The sequence below is a fragment of the Hippocampus bargibanti genome, linkage group LG08 (assembly GCF_051943395.1).
Source record: "Hippocampus bargibanti isolate YZ-2025 linkage group LG08, ASM5194339v1, whole genome shotgun sequence".
Taxonomy (NCBI): domain Eukaryota; kingdom Metazoa; phylum Chordata; class Actinopteri; order Syngnathiformes; family Syngnathidae; genus Hippocampus; species Hippocampus bargibanti.
In genome coordinates this window covers 25,638,104-25,656,503 of record NC_142741.1, presented here as the reverse complement: position 1 = coordinate 25,656,503, position 18,400 = coordinate 25,638,104, and the positions used below count along the sequence as shown (strand labels likewise).

Sequence of the window (18,400 nt, the reverse complement as noted above, 5' to 3'; positions counted from 1 at the left end):
TGTGTCGTTCGCAAACGAGCCCGTTCTCTTTACAAGAAAATGGCAGCCGGCTTGTTTTGGTCCTCTATTCCCCGCCCCCTGTCTTCCGTTTAAGCCACGTGATTAGTCAAGAACGCAGCAGTGAGGGGAGGTGGTTTAAACATAAAAGAGACAGGCAAACAACAGAGAGTGACAAAATGGATAGAAAACAGTGGAATTTGGACTTGTTTCAACTTGGATTGTTCAAAGGCAGAGTGTAGACTGCAAGGTTAAAATATCCCATCAGTCAGGCTCCACAAACAACCCGCATAAGCCATCTGTACGCCTGATGCAAAAAGCTATCAACCCAGCTAAATAGAACACAATTGATGAGGAACTAGATACAATTATCGCAGAGAAAGCACCTACAAGGGATCATTCCTCAAGATGGTGAAAGAAAGAAGGCTACGTTCCTCATCAAGTGTTTAATGCTGATGAAAGCGGCCACTCCATTCCATCAAGCCGTCAATGACCATCACAAAGGTAAATAAAACAACTTTATGATACAGCACAATTCATTTCTTTAATTATAATACCACAGCACATTTATTATACATAAATTAAGGTATATTTTGTGTAGTTTTAAAGCTTAGAAAAGTAGAAAATTGTGTTTTATGGGGTCCTGGGAACGGATTATTCTCATTTTAATGGTTTCCTATGGGAATTTTTTTTTTTGGGATACACACTTTTCGCCTGTTTGGGAACCAATTAAGTTCGTGAACCAACGTATCACCGTAATTTTTTTTTCATAAGACTGAATGCAGTCTTGTAATAAATCACTTGGGCAAATATGAGCCCGTCTCACAGTCAATCTATATGGTGCACGTGTGTGGCTTTTGGGGTGCGCCTTATACACCGGAAAATACGCTAACTTTCTCGACTTGTTACTGTCAAGGCTGTTTGAATTATACTCTGGCTTGATAACCAAAGTCTCCTTTTCCCACAGAGCTTATTTGCCCCCTGCTGTTTCAGTTATGCAAGCCAATATATCTCTATCTATGAGATGCGAGGAGATGGTATGAATTTCCCTCTCTCATCACAAAATCGGAAAACAAGGGAGTTCCTAAAAGTATCATTTTTTTATTTTTTATTTTATTAGGAATTCAGTGGAGCAACTCATATTCGTCACCCATGGCGGGAGACCAGGCCTCCTTCGGTTGGCTGTGCTGGATGATGCTCATCGACTCGCTCATCTACTTGACTGTTGGGGTCTACATCCGCAAGGTCTTTCCTGGTAAATGCAACTTGTCTAGTTGTGCAACACACAAGGATTCACCATTGCGTTATTTATGTGTTTTCCTTCTAATTTCGCCATCAACACGAAATTTTCAGACCAAACAAAGTCCCCAAAATGCAATGTGTGTCGCTTTCTCGGTCAGGGGCGTTCCTTACGTGACGTCACGTCGTCAGGAATCGTCACCAACTCGAAAACAAGACTTGCGGAATATTCAGCGCGAGTCTTAAAATGTAAAATATAGCTATATGCAGTGGAATCTTTGTCAAATACGCTCAGTAGAAGTCATTTGAAGTGATTTTACAAATTATGGACACAATTTGTCCGGGGGTGTCAGTTATCCTTTAAGGCTTAGAAAATTTGAAAGTAGAAAATGATGTTTTATGGGGACCTGGGAACGGATTATTGTAATTTTAATGGTTTCCTATGGGAAATTAATTTTTGGGATACACACTTTTCACCTTACACACTCTGTCTGGGAACCAATTATCCGCATATCCTTTAAATTCCCGCACATAAAAAGCAACATTTCAGTCTTCGATTGAAGCAGGATGACTTTGGGATGTGGAAGTAGTCCGCACAGGAAACCCGGAAACCGGATTCAAAGCCCACACCTAAGAACTCTGACCCAGATTGTGCCATCTGTTATGACTGTATGTACGGGTTGTTTGTAATGTAATGTAATTGGAGTTTTGTTTTCATTTCATGCCTCACTAAAAGCAGCAAAAGCAGATTGCTGAATTTCTTTGTACGCGCTTTAGCTGTTTGCGTGAAAATGTGTCATTTTTTTCTTGTTATTTTTTTCTTATTTTTTGTGTGTGTTTGATCAGGCAAATATGGCATCCCGGCTCCATGGTACTTCCCCTTTACAGCCTCTTTTTGGTCCAACCTTTTCTGCTGCGTAAAGTCACAGTTGGGAGGCGCAGGACGTCTGTTCACCAACACTGCGAACCTCAACGTGCCCGTATTCTGTGATAACGAGGGCAAAGGTACGGAAATTAAAAGCCATGATGTTGTCATAGCTACGAGAGAAAAAAAGTCTCGCAAAGGGCTTTTTTTGTCTCTTCCTTCTTCTATTGTCTTGTACTCTTCTTTTCATGGTCACCCATTTTTTTTTCCCCCATATCGAAGCACCTAAATATATTTCTCCCTCTTTGTATCCTCCTTCTTTGATTTACTGTTTGCGTTTTTTTTAACCTTTCAGGCAAGAAGCAGTTTTTCTCTCAGGCAGGTGAGGATTTCTCTCACCTCCCCGTGGGCGTCACCCTTCACGGTCTCACGAAGATCTACGGTGAGCGGGTTGCCATTCAAAACCTCAACGTTTGCTTCTACGAGGGCCACGTCACGTCGCTGCTCGGTCACAATGGCGCTGGCAAGACGACTACCATGTATGTTAACCCGTTCATACACCTTGTCGTAATCGCTGGCCCCGAAAGGGTTAATAGAAATCAATCAATCAATCAATCAATCAATCAATCAATAAATACAAACTTCCCCATTTGTGGGACGATTTCAAGGCTTTCTGATTGTGATACATAAATAAATAAATATATAAATACATGAATACATGAATAAAAATAAACGGATAAATAAATGAAGGGATACACAAATGTATACGGAAATAAATAAATGGATAATTAAGTACAAGGATAATTAAACATATAATAAATACATACATATATAAATACATAGATACACAAATACATACATAAACACATAAATACATAAACACATAAATAAAATAATTTAAAAAAATAAATGAATAGAAAAACAACTGAATGAATAAAGGACTAAATGAATAAATAAATGGATGAATACAAGGATAAATAAATACAAGGATAAATAAACAGACAGATAAATGAATGAATAGATGATATATATATATAGATAAATGTATGAATGAATGAATGAATGAATAGCTGAATGAATAAATGAAATAAATAACAGAATCGATGAACACATAAATGAATAAGTGAATGAATGAATGGATGGATGGATGGATGGATGAATGAATGAATACATATAAATAAGTAAATAAACAAATGGGTAAATACATAAATGGATAAATGCATAAATGGATAAATTAAGAAATACATTGTTAAATAAATACAAGGATAAATAAACAGATGAATAAATAGATCAATATAGATATATAAATAAATATATGAATGAACGATTAAATGTATAAACGAATAAAAAATAAAAATAACTAAATGAATAAATAAATAAATACATACATAAATTCATGTACAAATAAATAAATAAATAAATAAATAGATGAATGAATGAATCAGAATCATAAAACCTTTAATGGTCCCACAATAAATGGATACATAAATAAACAAATAAATAAAAGACCAGTGGCCATCTGCACTGAAAATATGTACCAAATACAAAATGGTCACAATCAGTGTCTACCATCATCTAATCTTCCATCATCTAATCTTCCTGCGCAATTAGGTCTCTCCTCACGGGTCTCTTTGCGCCATCATCCGGCAGCATCGAAGTGTACGGGCGAGACATGCAAAGCAACTTGGATGCCATCCGCAAAGATCTGGGCGTTTGCATGCAATATGACGTTCTCTTTGACCACATGACCACCAAGGAGCATCTCCTGCTCTACGGACAGATAAAGGCCCCCCACTGGTCACGCAGGGAATTGCACGAGCAGGTCCGAACGTAAGTGATTTATTTGTCTATGATGCAATCAGGTCATTTTTTTTTTTTTTACCCTTTAAAGGACAACCGACATCACTTTTTTTTCCTAACTGACATCAGAAAAACGTTTTATAGCATCTAAAATACCCAAAACACGCAGGCTGATATTTTGAGGCAAATGCAAAACAGCAATAAAAATGACTTAGTGTCCAAAATCTGCAAAAAATTGAGCTGCGAATTGGGCATTTTCAGAAAGTCCCGCCCCCAGTTGGTGACTTCACACCAATACGTCTTTGCCTTACTCTAGAATCAAAATAATGGCTTCAGATTCGGAGAAGATGCTTTCTTGTTACTCATCCAGTTATGAATATGATTCAAATAGTTCTGAAGAGGAAAGCATACATATTCGCAATGGATTAAAGAATTTATTCCGTGCCATTTTGAGGCAATAGGGGGGGGGGTGAATGTAGCACCAAAAAGAGGCAGAGAATGACGACCAGCTCCTGTGAAGAATTAATCAGCCAGTTTCTACAGGCTGATTAATTCCTTACATGCAGCTTTGTCGCCCTCTTCTGCCTCTTTTTGGTGCAACACGAGGTTTTCAGCCCAAACAAGTACAGCAAAATACATTGACGTGATGGAAGGACCGCTACAATGTGTCCTTTTTTCGGTCCGGGGTGTTCCTTCAGTGACGTCACGTGCGGACTCGTCACCAACTCAAAAACAAGACTTTCTGAATATTCAGCGCGAGTCTTGAAACGTAAAATATTGCTATAAGCGGTGGAATCTTCTTAAAATACGCTCAGTAGAAGTCATTTGAAGCCATTTTACAAATTATGGACACAACTTGTCCGGAGACGTCGGTTGTCCTTTAATTTTTATCAGCCAATGGTGAAAAACTTCTCTTTGTTCATTTGACGATATGCCACACCCCTCCTTATAAAAAATGAAATGTAAGAAGTTATTCCAGTGGCTGCAATTGAATGCCAATGACACACTGGAGGGAAAAAAGTTCAAGACGGTCGCAGTCAAGCATATTTAATGGCCACACTTAATTTATATGCATCTCCGGTGGTAACGATAACGTAATTGTTCCACCTGTTACTCTTTGAAATATGCTTTTCGATTTACCATGCGAAGAGCAGGGCGAGATTATGAGGTACTTAGAAGGCCATTAGGTGCAAGGAGAGAATACTAATGTTGCTTGAGTATTAGAAGTGCTTCTTGTTCTCGTCCTTTTGTTTGGTGTTTCCATAATGTCACTTTTTTGGAACCCGGAGAGGATCGTCAAAGCCATAGAAACGTTTCCCTGTAGAAAAACTCTACCGCAATGAATAGAAATCATGATAACATCAGTCTTTGAAATAACGTCTGCCCGGAGGCCCGGGGCGTACAACTTTTACGTCGGCCGTACAACTTTCAAAACGTCTTGGCCGACAACTTCTTCAAGAAAAAAAAATAAGCGATTATTTTCAAATCAAATGTTTGTTTTATTCAATAAAGCAAACCGCTACAAGCCACGTGGGCTCCTCTTTCTAAGCCTTCAAAACTTCCAAGTACACTTTTCAGTCACAATATAGTCCGAAGAATGAAACAGGCTTCTGATTGGCTGCCGTGCCGAGAATGCAAATTGCCAAACGAACGTTTGTTGCCCCCTCCCCCCCCTCCCCAACCTGGGAGCAGGGACCTATCATAGCAGAGTCCGGCACCACCATGTCTGGACAGTAGGGATATATATATATATACTGTATAGGGCCGAAACTACCAGCAAAAAATGTGTTCGCTGACGAAGCCTCTTGGAGAAGAAACGAAACGTCCGACACCTTCAAAGAAGTACAGATGAGGGCTAAAGAAACCTTTTCATCGATGGACCACTCCTGTACGACTGAGAGCTTACACAGACGAACGTTTGTTGGGCAATTTGCATAGCAATTTGCATACTCGGCACGGCAGCCAATCAGGAGCCTGTTTCATGCTTCGGACTCGAACTGTACTTGAAAGTTTTCAAAGGCACTTAGAAAGAGGTGTCCACGTGGCTTTTAGCAAACAATGCAACGCAAACATTGCATTGTGCACCATGACGACAAACGACAACTGGAGCAAAATCTTCAGCAAGGGATAATTACCGTAAATTAAGCAAAGGAGTATTTGTGCTATGTACTTCCTTAATGAATAAATTATCCTTCTAAACAATGTTTTTTTTGCGATTAGTCGTCTTATTGTGTTTCAAGTTGTGAAAAATGGGGCGGGCAACTTCTCAGAGTTGTCTGCCCGGGTGTCTGCTAACATTTTGTCATGAGTTTCAGACACTGCTTATTGTGTTTCAAGTTGTGAAAAATTGGGCAGGCAACTTCTCAGAGTTGTTTGCCTGGGTGTCTGCTAACCTTTTGTCATCAGTTTCAGACACTGCTAATTGTGTTTTAAGTTGTGAAAAATGGGGCAGGCAACTTTCAGGCAACTTTTCCGAGTCGTCTGCCCGGTTGTCCACTAACTTTTTGTCATGAGTTTTAGTCACTGCTGATTGTGTTTCAAGTTGTGAAAAATGGGGCAGGCAACTTTCAGGCAACTTTTCAGAGTTGTCTGCCCGGTTGTCCACTAACTTTTTGTCATGAGTTTTAGTCACTGCTGATTGTGTTTCAAGTTGTGAAAAATGGGGCAGGCAACTTTACGGGGGCAGGCAACTTTTCAGAGTTCTCTGCCCGGTTGTCCGCTAACATTTTGTCATGAGTTTCAGACACTGATAACATGCAAGTTGTCTTGAATTTTCTCTTCCAGGATCCTGGAGGAGACAGACATGTACGCTCACAGACACAAGCGGGTGGGCAATCTGTCAGGTGGCATGAAGCGCAAGTTGTCCATCTCCATCGCATTCATCGGTGGCTCTCGTGTGGTGGTGCTGGATGAACCAACCACTGGCGTTGATCCCTGTTCCAGGCGGAGCATCTGGGATATTATTATACAAAATAAAAAGCGTGAGTGTCTACTATTTGGATGACAGAGCTTTATATGTTTTTTTTTAATGGGGATTATTTTATATATATATATTGGAAAACAACACTTCCTGAATATTCAGCGCGAGTCTTAAAACATAAAATATAGTTTTATGCGATGGAATCTTTGTGAAATACGCTCAGTAGATTTGAAGCCATTTTACAAATTATGGACACAACTTGTCCGCCGGAGATGTCGGTTGTCCTTTAAATTGTCGAGTGAAAGTTAGCTTGTGTTACAGCTGAGCCGATCTATGCAAGTGAAGTCGAAGAAAGAATGTGCAGTTTTGCTCTTGGGTATTCAGTAGATTATTTCTTTGTATTTTCTCTGTTTGTCTTCTCAGGGCACACTATCATTATGTCCACCCACCACTTGGATGAAGCTGAAATGCTGAGTGACCGCGTTGCCTTCCTGGAGCGAGGAGGCTTAAAATGCTGCGGTTCGCCCTTCTATCTGAAAGACAAGCTGGGCCAGGGCTATAAACTTACTCTCACTAAAAAGGTCCGTCGTCATTTAGTTTGTGCATGAAAGTATCAAGTATCTAGATTACCATATTTTCCTGTGTATAAGGCATACTGAAAAAGCTTTTTTTTCCAAAGATGACCCTGCGCCTTATATCAGAAAATCAGATACCTTTATTCGTCCCACAATGGGGAAATTTGTAATATTATATATTGTATTATATGCAGGTGCGCCTTATATATGAAGTAATATTGAGCCACAACAGGTCTCACAACGACTGTCGGCAACCACTAACTCCATTTTCCCATGTAGAAGTAGTGCATAACCCCAGCCTCGACTAGTAGTGCCTTATAATGCGGTGTGCCTCATATTTGGAAAACATTTATAGACAGTATCTATATACAGTAAAGTCTCGTTATATCGATATTCAAGGGAGTCCGAAAAAATATCGATATAACCGGGACTATCGATATATCCGATATCGATATAACGAGACTTTACTGTATTATATTTGGACAACGTTTTTCATTCATTGAAGGTGCGCCTTATACAACGGAAAATACGGTAAATGTAACACATCGGGTGACAGGATTGGATGCTCAGAGGTAATCCTTCAGAAAAATGCGTTTATGACATCAAATATGGTATTGTTATTCTTAGGTGTGCACCAAAAAAACAAACAAACAAAAATAATTATTTGGTAAAGGCTCGGAACATCACACTCGTTCATTGTGCAGTGTGTACAGCAAACATAACATTAAAGGACAACCGACACCATTTTTTTTGTTTCCCAACTGACATCAGAAAAAACGTTTTATAGCATCTAAAATACCCAAAACACACAGGTTGGTATTTTTAGTCAATGCAAAACACCAATAAAAATGAGTTGAAGTGTCCCAAAACTGCCACAAAATGAGCTCGGAACTGGGCAGATTCTGAAAGTCCCGCCCCCTTGTTCATGACATCACTATTGGTCACACACTGCCTTGCTCCAGAATGAAAACAATGGCTTCAGAGAGTTCGGATTCAGAGAAGATGCTTTCTTGTTACTCATCCAATTATGAATATGATTCAAGTAGTTCTGAAGAGGAAAGCATACATGTGTGACATCGATTCAAGAAGTCCTCCCATATCAATTTGAGCCGTCAATGACAGCAATGTAGGGTCCCGGAAATATACAAGATGGTACCCAAGCTCTGTTGGAAATGGGCTGATTTGTCTGCTGGGAATTTGTGTCAACTAGTATCAAATAGTAGTCTTGGTGCAACACACACCGATTCACCATCGTGTTGTTTATGTGTTTTCCTTCTAATTTTGCCATCAACACGAAGTTTTCACATCAAACAAAGTACCCAAAATGCATTGTGTGTCGCTTTCTCGGTCAGGGGCGCTCCTGACGTGACGTCACGAATCGTCATCAACTCGAAAACAAGACTTCCTGAATATTCAGCGCGAGTCTTAAAATGTAAAATATGGCTATACGCGCTGAAATCTTTGTAAAATAGGCTCAGTAGAAGTCATTTGAAGTCATTTTACAAATTATGGACGCAACTTGTCCGGAGGTGTCGGTTGCCCTTTAAGTAAGTAAATCCTTCTTATTATTTTTGTTTTGGTCATCCACTTCAGGTACAGATTCACGAATCTGAGTGCTTCGACGAGGCTGAAATGAAGTCCTTCATCCAAGCGCATGTGCCTGAAGCCCGGCTTAAAGAGGCCCACGGGGGTGACTTGATTTACTCCTTGCCCCCGTTCACTTCATCCACCGCCTCCTCGTATAGCTCTCTTCTGACGGCGCTGGATGCCAACTTGGATGACCTGCAGTTGGGAGGCTACGGGATCTCGGATACCACACTGGAAGAGGTGAGCTTTCGTACATCAAAAGGTTAGCAGATGAAAACAGAACACGATTGATGAGGAACTAGATAAAATTATGGCAGAGAAAGCACCTACAAGGGATCATTCCTCAAGATGGTGAAAGAAGAAGGTTACATTCCTCACCAAGTGTTTAATGCTGAGGAAACCGGCCACACCATTCCATCAAGCTATCGACCATCACAAAGGTAAATAAAACCACTTTATTATATAGTACAGTTTATTTCTTAAATGATAATCCCTTAGCACATTTATTATACATAAAATAAGGTATATTTTGTGTAGTTTTAAGGCTTATTTAGTAGAAAATGATGTTTTATGGCGACTTGGGAACGGATTATTCTCATTTTAATGGTTTCCTATGGGAAATTAATTTTTGGGATACACACTTTTCTCCTTAGACACTCTGTCTGGGAACCAGTTAAGTTCGTAAGCCAAGGTATCACTGTACCATGATTTGAATGAGGATTTATAATACTAAACTAACTAACTTGAATAAGACCTGATGGGGGATGACCAAAGTTGGTGAAAAACCTCGATTAATAATAATAATAATAATACATTTCATTTATAAGCGCCTTTCAAAACTCTCAAGGGCACTACTTTACAGTCACAGGATATTTTTTCTGCGATAGATATACAGATATATAGCTTGCTAGCCATCTAGAAAGCTAGCTAGCCAGCCATCTAGATAGCTAGCGAGCCAGCTAATAAATAGCAAATACTGTAGGTAGCATAATAAATGATATTTGTGTAATTATGTAGCAGATATTTAATATGCAATTCATAAATGTATTCTGTTTAATTTTCTTCTATTTTAATTTAATTTCCCTTTGCTGTGATCCCTGTTACATTTTCAAATGTTACTTTCTTCATTTTTGTAGGTTTTCTTTCAGTTGACGGAGGATAAAAAAGCACGTTTGCACGAGGACGAGAGACCCTTTTCTGTCTGCGAGACGCTGTCGGACGGCGACTCCATCAAGAGTTTCCCTGCAGATTCAAGTGACGTGATTTGCAGTTCTGACAAAAACAGTACGTTTTCTACTTGGGTTTTATATTCTGTATTGATTCGTCTCAAGCAGAGGAGAAAAAAAAATGTACCATGGGAATAAAATCAGGAAGTAAAAATATTCTCCGTCATTTTAGCAGCGTAACCTTTTGGATTTATGTGATTAATCTTTTGCACTGGTGGCCAATTTATTTTTCATTTGCAACGTGAGCCTAATGCCTTCTCTGAATTTAGATCATCTTCCATCCTTTTCTCAACCAAGTGCCACTCTCAAACTGTGTTCAGTGATACTTACTTACAGGTCTCGTTATATCGATATTTTAACCCTGTTTGCATGTAATTTTCTCAGTGCATGCATAGAAATAGCATCGATATAACCGGGACTATCGATATATCCGATATGATATAACGAGACTTTACTGTAATTGGTTCCCAGACAGAGTGTGTAAAGCGAAAAGTGTGTATCCCAAAAATGAATTTCCCATAGCAAACCATTAAAATGAGAAGAATCCATTACCAGGTCCTCATAAAACATCATTTTCTACTTTCTAAGGCTTAAAACTACACAAAATATACCTTATTTTATGTATAATAAATGTCCTATGGTATTATAATTAAAGAAATAAACTGTACTGTTGAATAAAGTGGTTTTATTTACCTTTGTGATGGTCATTAATGGCTTGATGGAATGGAGTGGCCGCTTTCATCAGCATTAAACACTTGATGAGGAACGTAGCCTTCTTCTTTCACCATCTTGGGGAATGATCTCTTGTAGGTGCTTTCTCTGTGATAATTTTATCTAGTTCCTCATCAATTGTGTTCTCTTTAGCTGGGTTGATCGCTTTTTGCGTGTACAGATGGCTTGTGCGGGTTATTTGTGGAGCCTGATCGATGGGAATTTTAACCTTGCAGTCTACACTCTGCCTTTGAACTATCAAAGTTGAAACGCATCCAAATATCACTGTTTCCTATCCGTTTTGTCACTCTCTCTCTGTCGTTTGCCTGTCTCTTTAATGTTTAAACCACCTCCCCTCACTGCTGCGTTCTTGACCAATCACATGGCTTTAACCGACGACTGGGGGCGGGGAATAGAGGACCAAAACAAGTCGGCTGCCATGTTCTTGTTAGGAAAACGAGCTCGTTCGCAAACGACACATCACTCATTGTGTGTCTCCCGAAAAATAGTTTGTATGCCAAGGTAAAATGTTCATAAATTTAACGTCCGTAAACCGAAAAGTTCGTGAGCCAATGGGTTCGTAAACCGAGGTATTACTTTACTTGAACTGTTTTTGGATTTATTCGTCTAATCAACAGAGAAGAGTAAGCGAGTGACTCAATTGGGTCTTGTTTTTTGCCTTCCAGAGTTGACCCGCTGTGGCAGAGCACGAGGCATGGCCCTCGCCTGGCAGCAAATCAAAGCCATCCTGATCAAGAGATTCCATCACAGCCGCAGAGACTACAAAGGCCTGATCTCCAAGATCCTACTTCCTGTTCTCTTTGTCACCTTCGCCATGGGCCTGGGATCCATCAAGAATGATCTACGGCACCATCCCGGACTGGAGCTTAGCCCCGCCATCTACAACTTCAGACCAACGTACTCTTTTTTCAGGTCAGTGCTGCTGGAGAATTGGATGCTTAGGAGAGACGTGACGGTTCTGTCCGCAAACGTTTACATTGAGAATTAATGTACCTCGAGTCGGCACCAAAATCGTTCAAGTACATCCCATAACGAGGCCATTTGGATTGGAGGAAATATTAACGAAGGGCTAATGTTTCTCGTCGCTTGAATAGGCGCAATATGTCACTTTTGGACGAACCACCACCAACCTTTGAAGGGCAAACATGCCCATTCCAATGGGCAAACAAAGATAGAGAACGCGATGCCTGTTCGATGCAACGCACGATCAAAGTGACATTCAAAGTGTCAGCCGAGGTTGTCTTTGAAAAGTGTCACTATTCCATCATGGATCATACCAAAGAAAATAAGGAGGTGCCCTTCCATGTCCAAGTTCCATCCGTGCTTTCTGTATCCACGATGAAGATTGACATATAAGATCATTAGATTTGTAATTAATTAGATAGATAATTAGATACATCTATTGATCGATCTCTCTATCGATCTATTGATAGATCCATCTATCTATGTATAGATCTATCGTTCTATCTATTTATAGATCTATCGATCTATCTATTTATAGATCTATCAATCGATCTATAGATCTATAGATAGATCGATTGATCTATATATCGATCTATAGATCAATAGATAGGTAGATCGATATATAGATCTATAGGTTGATCTATATATAGATCGATCTATCGATGTATAGATCGATCTATCTATAGATAGATCTATCGATGTATAGATCGATCTATCGATGTATAGATCGATCTATAGATCGATCTATTGATGTATAGATTGATCTATCTATACATCGATCTATCGATGTATAGATCTATCGATGTATAGATCTATCTATAGATGTATCGATTTCTAGACTAGGAACGGATTACATGTTTTTACATTGATTATAATTGAAAGTGCTGTTTCGGTTTTCATACCATTTGGTTTTCAAACAAGTTTCTGCAACTGATTATGGTCGAAAACCGAGGTATCACTCTAGTTAAAACCAGTTATGACGAATTCTATAAAAATGAAGTTCTTTTCTAACGATTGATCACACATCTATTCCCTGCGACGTGAATTTCCACAGCAACCAGAACGATCAATCCAGCGATCTGGTGGAGACGATGATCTCCTTCCCGGGGATGGATAACAGCTGCCTTGACCCGTCCCGCAAATCGTATGTAAACCCAGCAACATGTTCAAACATGTCATTTCTGCCTTGATCTCATTGTCATTCCTTCCCTTGCCTTCTTTCATTTTTTGTTTTTGTTTTTTGTTTTTTTTTACTCGTCTGCCGCTTTCCAATTTTCACCAACTCGGAATCTGGAACGTAGTCCTTATTTTTCCTGTCGCCTGCCACTGTGTGTGTGTGTGTGTGTGTGTGAGCAAAAGCCTTACAGCAGAGCCTCGCAGCTCAATAGCGTCATTTGTATTCCATAAACAGCGCCCGTTTATTGCCGGGATTTTTTTCCCTTGACTGTCACTGAATCACTGTTGAGACTCAACAAAGTGCACGTCGGATCCATTTTTTAAAGCTCCCCGACAAGCAGCGTAAAAATCCAAAGGTGCAATCCAGATTGAATGTTTTGCTATCAAATGACAAGAGAGAGAGAGAGAGAAAGCGTCCTGCGGACCTTCACAAATCCGTATCCGTTCATGTCCTTGTGCTGCAGAGAAGAAAAACCTTGCAGGAAACAAACGTATCGCAGGCACGGAATCTGAAACAGCATTTATTTTAGACGCAAAAATGTAATCATATTGCATCGTCAAGAAGAGAAAGCCATTTTCGAGGCATCACTAATTGAAAAAAAATGCAATACTATCAATTTGTCAATATGACGTGACAGCATTTGGATTTTGATGGTTTCCGAATGACAGTGGCAAGCCCTGGATTTCATCCCTAGGCCTTCAGTAGTGCTATGTCTGAATCAATCCACACTGAAAAAAGTGTGGTGTGATTTACTACAAGTCCACTAGAGTTAGCCAATAAATAACTGACCAAGCAATTTCTTGAAAAGTCCGTCTTGTAAATGGCTTAAAGGACAACCGACGCCGGCGAACAAGTTGTGTCCATAATTTGTAAAATCGCTTCAAATGACTTCTACCGAGCGTATTTTACAAACATTCCACCGCATATAGCTATATTTTACATTTTAGGACTTGTGCTGATTGTTCAGGAAGTCTTGTTTTCGAGTTGGTGACGATTCCTGACGTGACGTCACGTCAGGAACGCCCCTGACCGAGAAAGTGACACACAATGCATTCTGGGTACTTTCTTTGGACTGAAAACTTCATGTTGATGGTAAAATTAGAAGGAAAACACATAAATAATGCGATGGTGAATCATTGTGTGTTGCACCAAGACGATTATTTGATACTAGTTGACACAAATTCCCAGCGGACAAATCAGTACATTTCCAACGGAGCTTGTGTGCCATCTTGTGTATTTTCTGGGCGCTACATTGGAGTCCAGATGGCTCGAATTGATACGGAAGGACTTCTTCAATCGATTGCAAACATTATGCTTTCCTCTTCAGAACTATTTGAATCTTATTCATAACTAGATGAATAACAAGAAAGCAACTTTTCAGAATCTGAACTCTCTGAAGCCATTGTTTTGATTCTGGAGCAAGGCAGTTTGTGAAGGAGTATCCTGGCGTGACGTCACGAACAAGGGGGCGGGACTGTCTGAATGTTTCCAGTTACGAGCTCATTTTGTGACACTTGAAGTCATTTTTATTGGTGTTTTTCATTTGACTACAAATATCATCCTGTGTGTTTTGGGTATTTTAGATGCGAAAAAAAAAAGTTTTTCTAATGTCAGTTAGGAAACAAAAATGGTGTCGGTTGTCTTTTAAGCACTCCTTCGATGCTACGAGTACCCCAGCTGGTGCCCCACAAAGAACACTCAAGAAACCCCAATGTGAAATCTAAAAATACCACGATGCCAAGGAGCTCAATATCAAGCTGCACACATTGAGATTTCCGAATATCGCTTGTATAAAAACGCTGAATTCTTAAGTGCCTGCAGCTGCGTTTACTGGACGAGTGCTTTGCTATCCATCTCTTTGGCTTTTGTGCGTCCATTCAAAATCCTATCGACCTTTGTGAAGTCGCATTCAAGCTTGTGACCGCACTCCCGTCATGTCACCGGGCAACCATTTCAACTCAGTGAAGGCTTTATTTTATTTTATTTTATTTATTTATATATACACGATATATATTTTTACGTCTTTCAAGGTTTTGCCAAAGCCAAACAAACAGCTGGAATTCCGGAGGGAACATCTCCAAACCGTTGAGTGGCTGCACCTGTACCGCGAAGGAGCAGGTGAGCGACAGTTGAAATGGAGTGAAAAAATATCATATATTCCAATATAGTACATATTGTGTATATATATATAATATATATATTCCAAAATACCGTGCAGATTTGCCACGGGGAAAGATTCAAGCCAGCCAGTCAGCAAATCCCGTCTTCGCAGATCGTTTACAACCTCAGTGGAATCGATGTCGAAAATTACCTGTTGACCACAGCCAATGGCTATATTAGGAACAGGTAGGTACCGTATTTACTACACTATAGTTAAATACAGTTAAAGTTACTGTATTGTATTGTATTCCCTTTTGCATAGCTCCTTCTCGTGCCGGGGTCGGGAAACCTTTTGACTGAGAGAGCCATAAAAGTAAAATATTGAGAAATCTTTTTCAGTTAGAACCACACACACACACACACGCACGCAAAAACACACTCATGCCACTTTTCAACAAAATGTCAGAATGTATTATTTAAAATAAATGTAATTTTAATTAGCATGAATGGTTTTCCGTTCCTCGTGATTGGTAAAAATCCATACGCCAAGTTACTGCTAGCTAGCCTGCACACGGCTCATTAGCTTCCACACTTGCTTTCTGCTGTCTCTCACAGAGTTATCTTGATGCAAACGTTAGCATGGGGCTTTGTCAAAGTGCCACTGATATTCAACTGTTTCATCGATGGTATTGTTGCCGGAATATTGAAAAATGTTGATTCCCTGAAACGGTTTTGTATCGTAGGTACGGCGGCTTTGAATTTGGAATGCCCTTCCCACCCGACCTACAGACGGACCTTCAAGCCAAGTCTGAGAACGCCACCTTATCAAAGGTATCGTTCGCCCTCTTGCCGCAAATCTGATTGCCATCAAATCCATGGAAAGTAACAACATGCGATGACGCCCTCGCGTGATCGTTTTTGAATACGAGTGTAGGTTTGGTTCAACCCCGAGGGCTACCACACCATGCCAGCTTATTTAAACAGCCTCAGCAATCTCATCCTACGCTCCAAACTTCCAGCGGATAAAGATCCAAAGAAATATGGTAACGTATAGCGGGAATTCATCAATCTGACTTGATCTTTGAATCATTTTAGACACTACTCATCTACAAATATTCCATATTAGCTCACGATCGTTGCCCAGAAAATGCAAGATCCCAGATGATTACTTATGAGAGTAATGATCTGTTAGCTTTAGACGTAACTTCTTACCATTATGTAATCGACTTCCCACTGGAGGTTAGAACCGACGCACGGATGTGTCATCACACTCCTGTTCACCTAAAACAGCGCGACAGCCGACAGCCAGTCTCATGTTTGGTCGAAAGCCAAATTTAACGTACTGATCCGAATTTAATCGGATTTTTTTTGTAGCACTGTGTGTTTATTACTGTGATAATTGACATGTTGCAAATATTCTGCTGCTTTTCCACCTCTTTTCTTTGTCGTTGTTGCAGCCATTTCAGTGTCCAGTCAGCCTTACTTTGGTCGGAGCGATGAAGATGACGTCATGTAAATCATGCTCTTTTTCTTTATATTCATACTTTTTTTTTCCAAAATAACACATCAGTCAGAGAACTACTAAAAATGCATTTAGTTAGCTGGAGTTAAAGCTTGGCCATGCTGATAATGAGCCTGATAAGTCGCTGCTGGCCACGTCCAGTAATTGGAGCTTTTCTTCGAGCTCCCGCCAACATCTTATGTTCCTTCTGTTTTGTTTTTATCCTCCTTCACACTCGGTCACTCAGCCAGCTTCGCCTTTTATCCTCTTTGAGCTGCAAGCAGCTGATTAGAGTGATTTTTCTGGCCTTGGCCCACTTGGAGATGTTGGACAGGAACAAGTAGTGTTGTCTACTACTCAATAATTAAACAAAACAACAAATAAATACCTAAATAAAAAAATGTAATTCTTTGGGCAGATTACCCTGTAATTTATTAACTCATTCACTGCCATTCCCGAATGTACACGGGAATTGAAAATGTGACGTGGAGCGCCATCCCAAAATTTGTTGGGGTTTTGGTTTTTCTTGTGCCGATAAAGTGCTGGTCAGACCTCTGGCAATGTTTTTCCCTTCCACAATGAGACGGCATTTGCCTTTTGTCCATGTTTGCCCGTTCTTCTAACAACAAAATGGCAACCAACTGTTTTTGTCTTCTATTCCTCGCCCCCAGTCTTCGGTTAAAGCCACGTGATTGGTCAAGAACGCAGCATTGAGGGGAGGGTGGTTTAAATATTAAAGAGACAGGCAGACGACAGTGAGAGAGTTTCAACTTTGATAGTTCAAAGGCAGAGTGTAGACTGCAAGGTTAAAATTCACATCAATCAGGCACCACAAACAACCCGCACATGCCATCTATCTGTACACTTGATGCAAAAAGCTATCAACCCAGCGAAACAGAACACAATTGATGAGGAACTAGGTAAAATTATCGCAGAGAAAGCACCTACAAGGGATCATTCCTCAAGATGGTGAAAGAAGAAGGCTACGTTCTTCATCAAGTGTTTAACGCTGATGAAAGCGGCCACTCCATTCCATCAAGCAATCAACGACCATCACAAAGGTCAATAAAACAACTTTATTATACTGTACAGTTTATTTCTTTAATTATAATATCATAGCACATTTATTATACATAAAATAAGATATATTTTGTGTAGTTTTAAGGCTTAGAAAATTAGAAAGTCGAAAATTATGTTTGTGTGGGAACGGATTATTCTCATGTTCATGGTTTCCTATGGGAAATTAATTTTTGGGATACACACTTTTCACCTCACACACTCTATCTGTGAACCAATTAAGTCCGTAAGCCAATGTATCACTGTAGAGTCACCGCAACATAAAGAACAAACGGCCAAAGCTGCGCTCGTGATTCAATGTCAAGAAAGGATTGCTCAAAACTCTACTGTTTCATCATTTCCGCCGCCCACCTGAGAACGATCCCGTTTTGTCTTCACAGCACCGTGTCCATCCTCCAGATCCTGGTGGCCATGTGTGTGCTGACAGGTTACTCCATCACCACAGCCAGCTTCTCGGTCTACGTTGTCGGCGAGCATCACAGCGGCTCCAAAAGGCTGCAACACATCGCCGGCATCAGCGAGCCCTTCTACTGGGCCGTTAACTTCCTTTACGACATGGTAACATCTCATTGCCCAGTCGATAAAATCAGGAAAAATATCACCTCATCCGTTTAATAACCCATCGCATCAAATAATTTGCT

The 18,400-nt window shown here is 40.0% G+C and overlaps 1 protein-coding gene across 4 annotated transcripts in view; it reads left to right on the top strand.

The window, feature by feature from the left end:
• abca12 (ATP binding cassette subfamily A member 12) overlaps positions 1 to 18,400 on the top strand; it is a 74,679-nt gene that overhangs the window by 41,626 nt on the left and 14,653 nt on the right. For 2 of the 4 annotated variants that reach the window (XM_089003426.1, XM_089003424.1), the window contains 17 exons: positions 965 to 1,034; positions 1,118 to 1,252; positions 2,083 to 2,241; positions 2,457 to 2,640; positions 3,713 to 3,931; positions 6,686 to 6,882; positions 7,245 to 7,402; positions 8,990 to 9,223; positions 10,120 to 10,267; positions 11,607 to 11,853; positions 12,959 to 13,048; positions 15,112 to 15,199; positions 15,300 to 15,427; positions 15,925 to 16,012; positions 16,116 to 16,224; positions 16,639 to 16,693; positions 18,140 to 18,317. In XM_089003426.1, coding sequence (XP_088859552.1) covers positions 965 to 1,034; positions 1,118 to 1,252; positions 2,083 to 2,241; positions 2,457 to 2,640; positions 3,713 to 3,931; positions 6,686 to 6,882; positions 7,245 to 7,402; positions 8,990 to 9,223; positions 10,120 to 10,267; positions 11,607 to 11,853; positions 12,959 to 13,048; positions 15,112 to 15,199; positions 15,300 to 15,427; positions 15,925 to 16,012; positions 16,116 to 16,224; positions 16,639 to 16,693; positions 18,140 to 18,317 — 2,487 coding nt within the window. Of the gene's footprint in view, positions 1 to 964; positions 1,035 to 1,117; positions 1,253 to 2,082; positions 2,242 to 2,456; positions 2,641 to 3,712; positions 3,932 to 6,685; positions 6,883 to 7,244; positions 7,403 to 8,989; positions 9,224 to 10,119; positions 10,268 to 11,606; positions 11,854 to 12,958; positions 13,049 to 13,205; positions 15,063 to 15,111; positions 15,200 to 15,299; positions 15,428 to 15,924; positions 16,013 to 16,115; positions 16,225 to 16,638; positions 16,694 to 18,139; positions 18,318 to 18,400 lie in introns of those variants that run through there. The other 2 variants (XM_089003425.1, XM_089003427.1) reach the window with 2 other exon arrangements.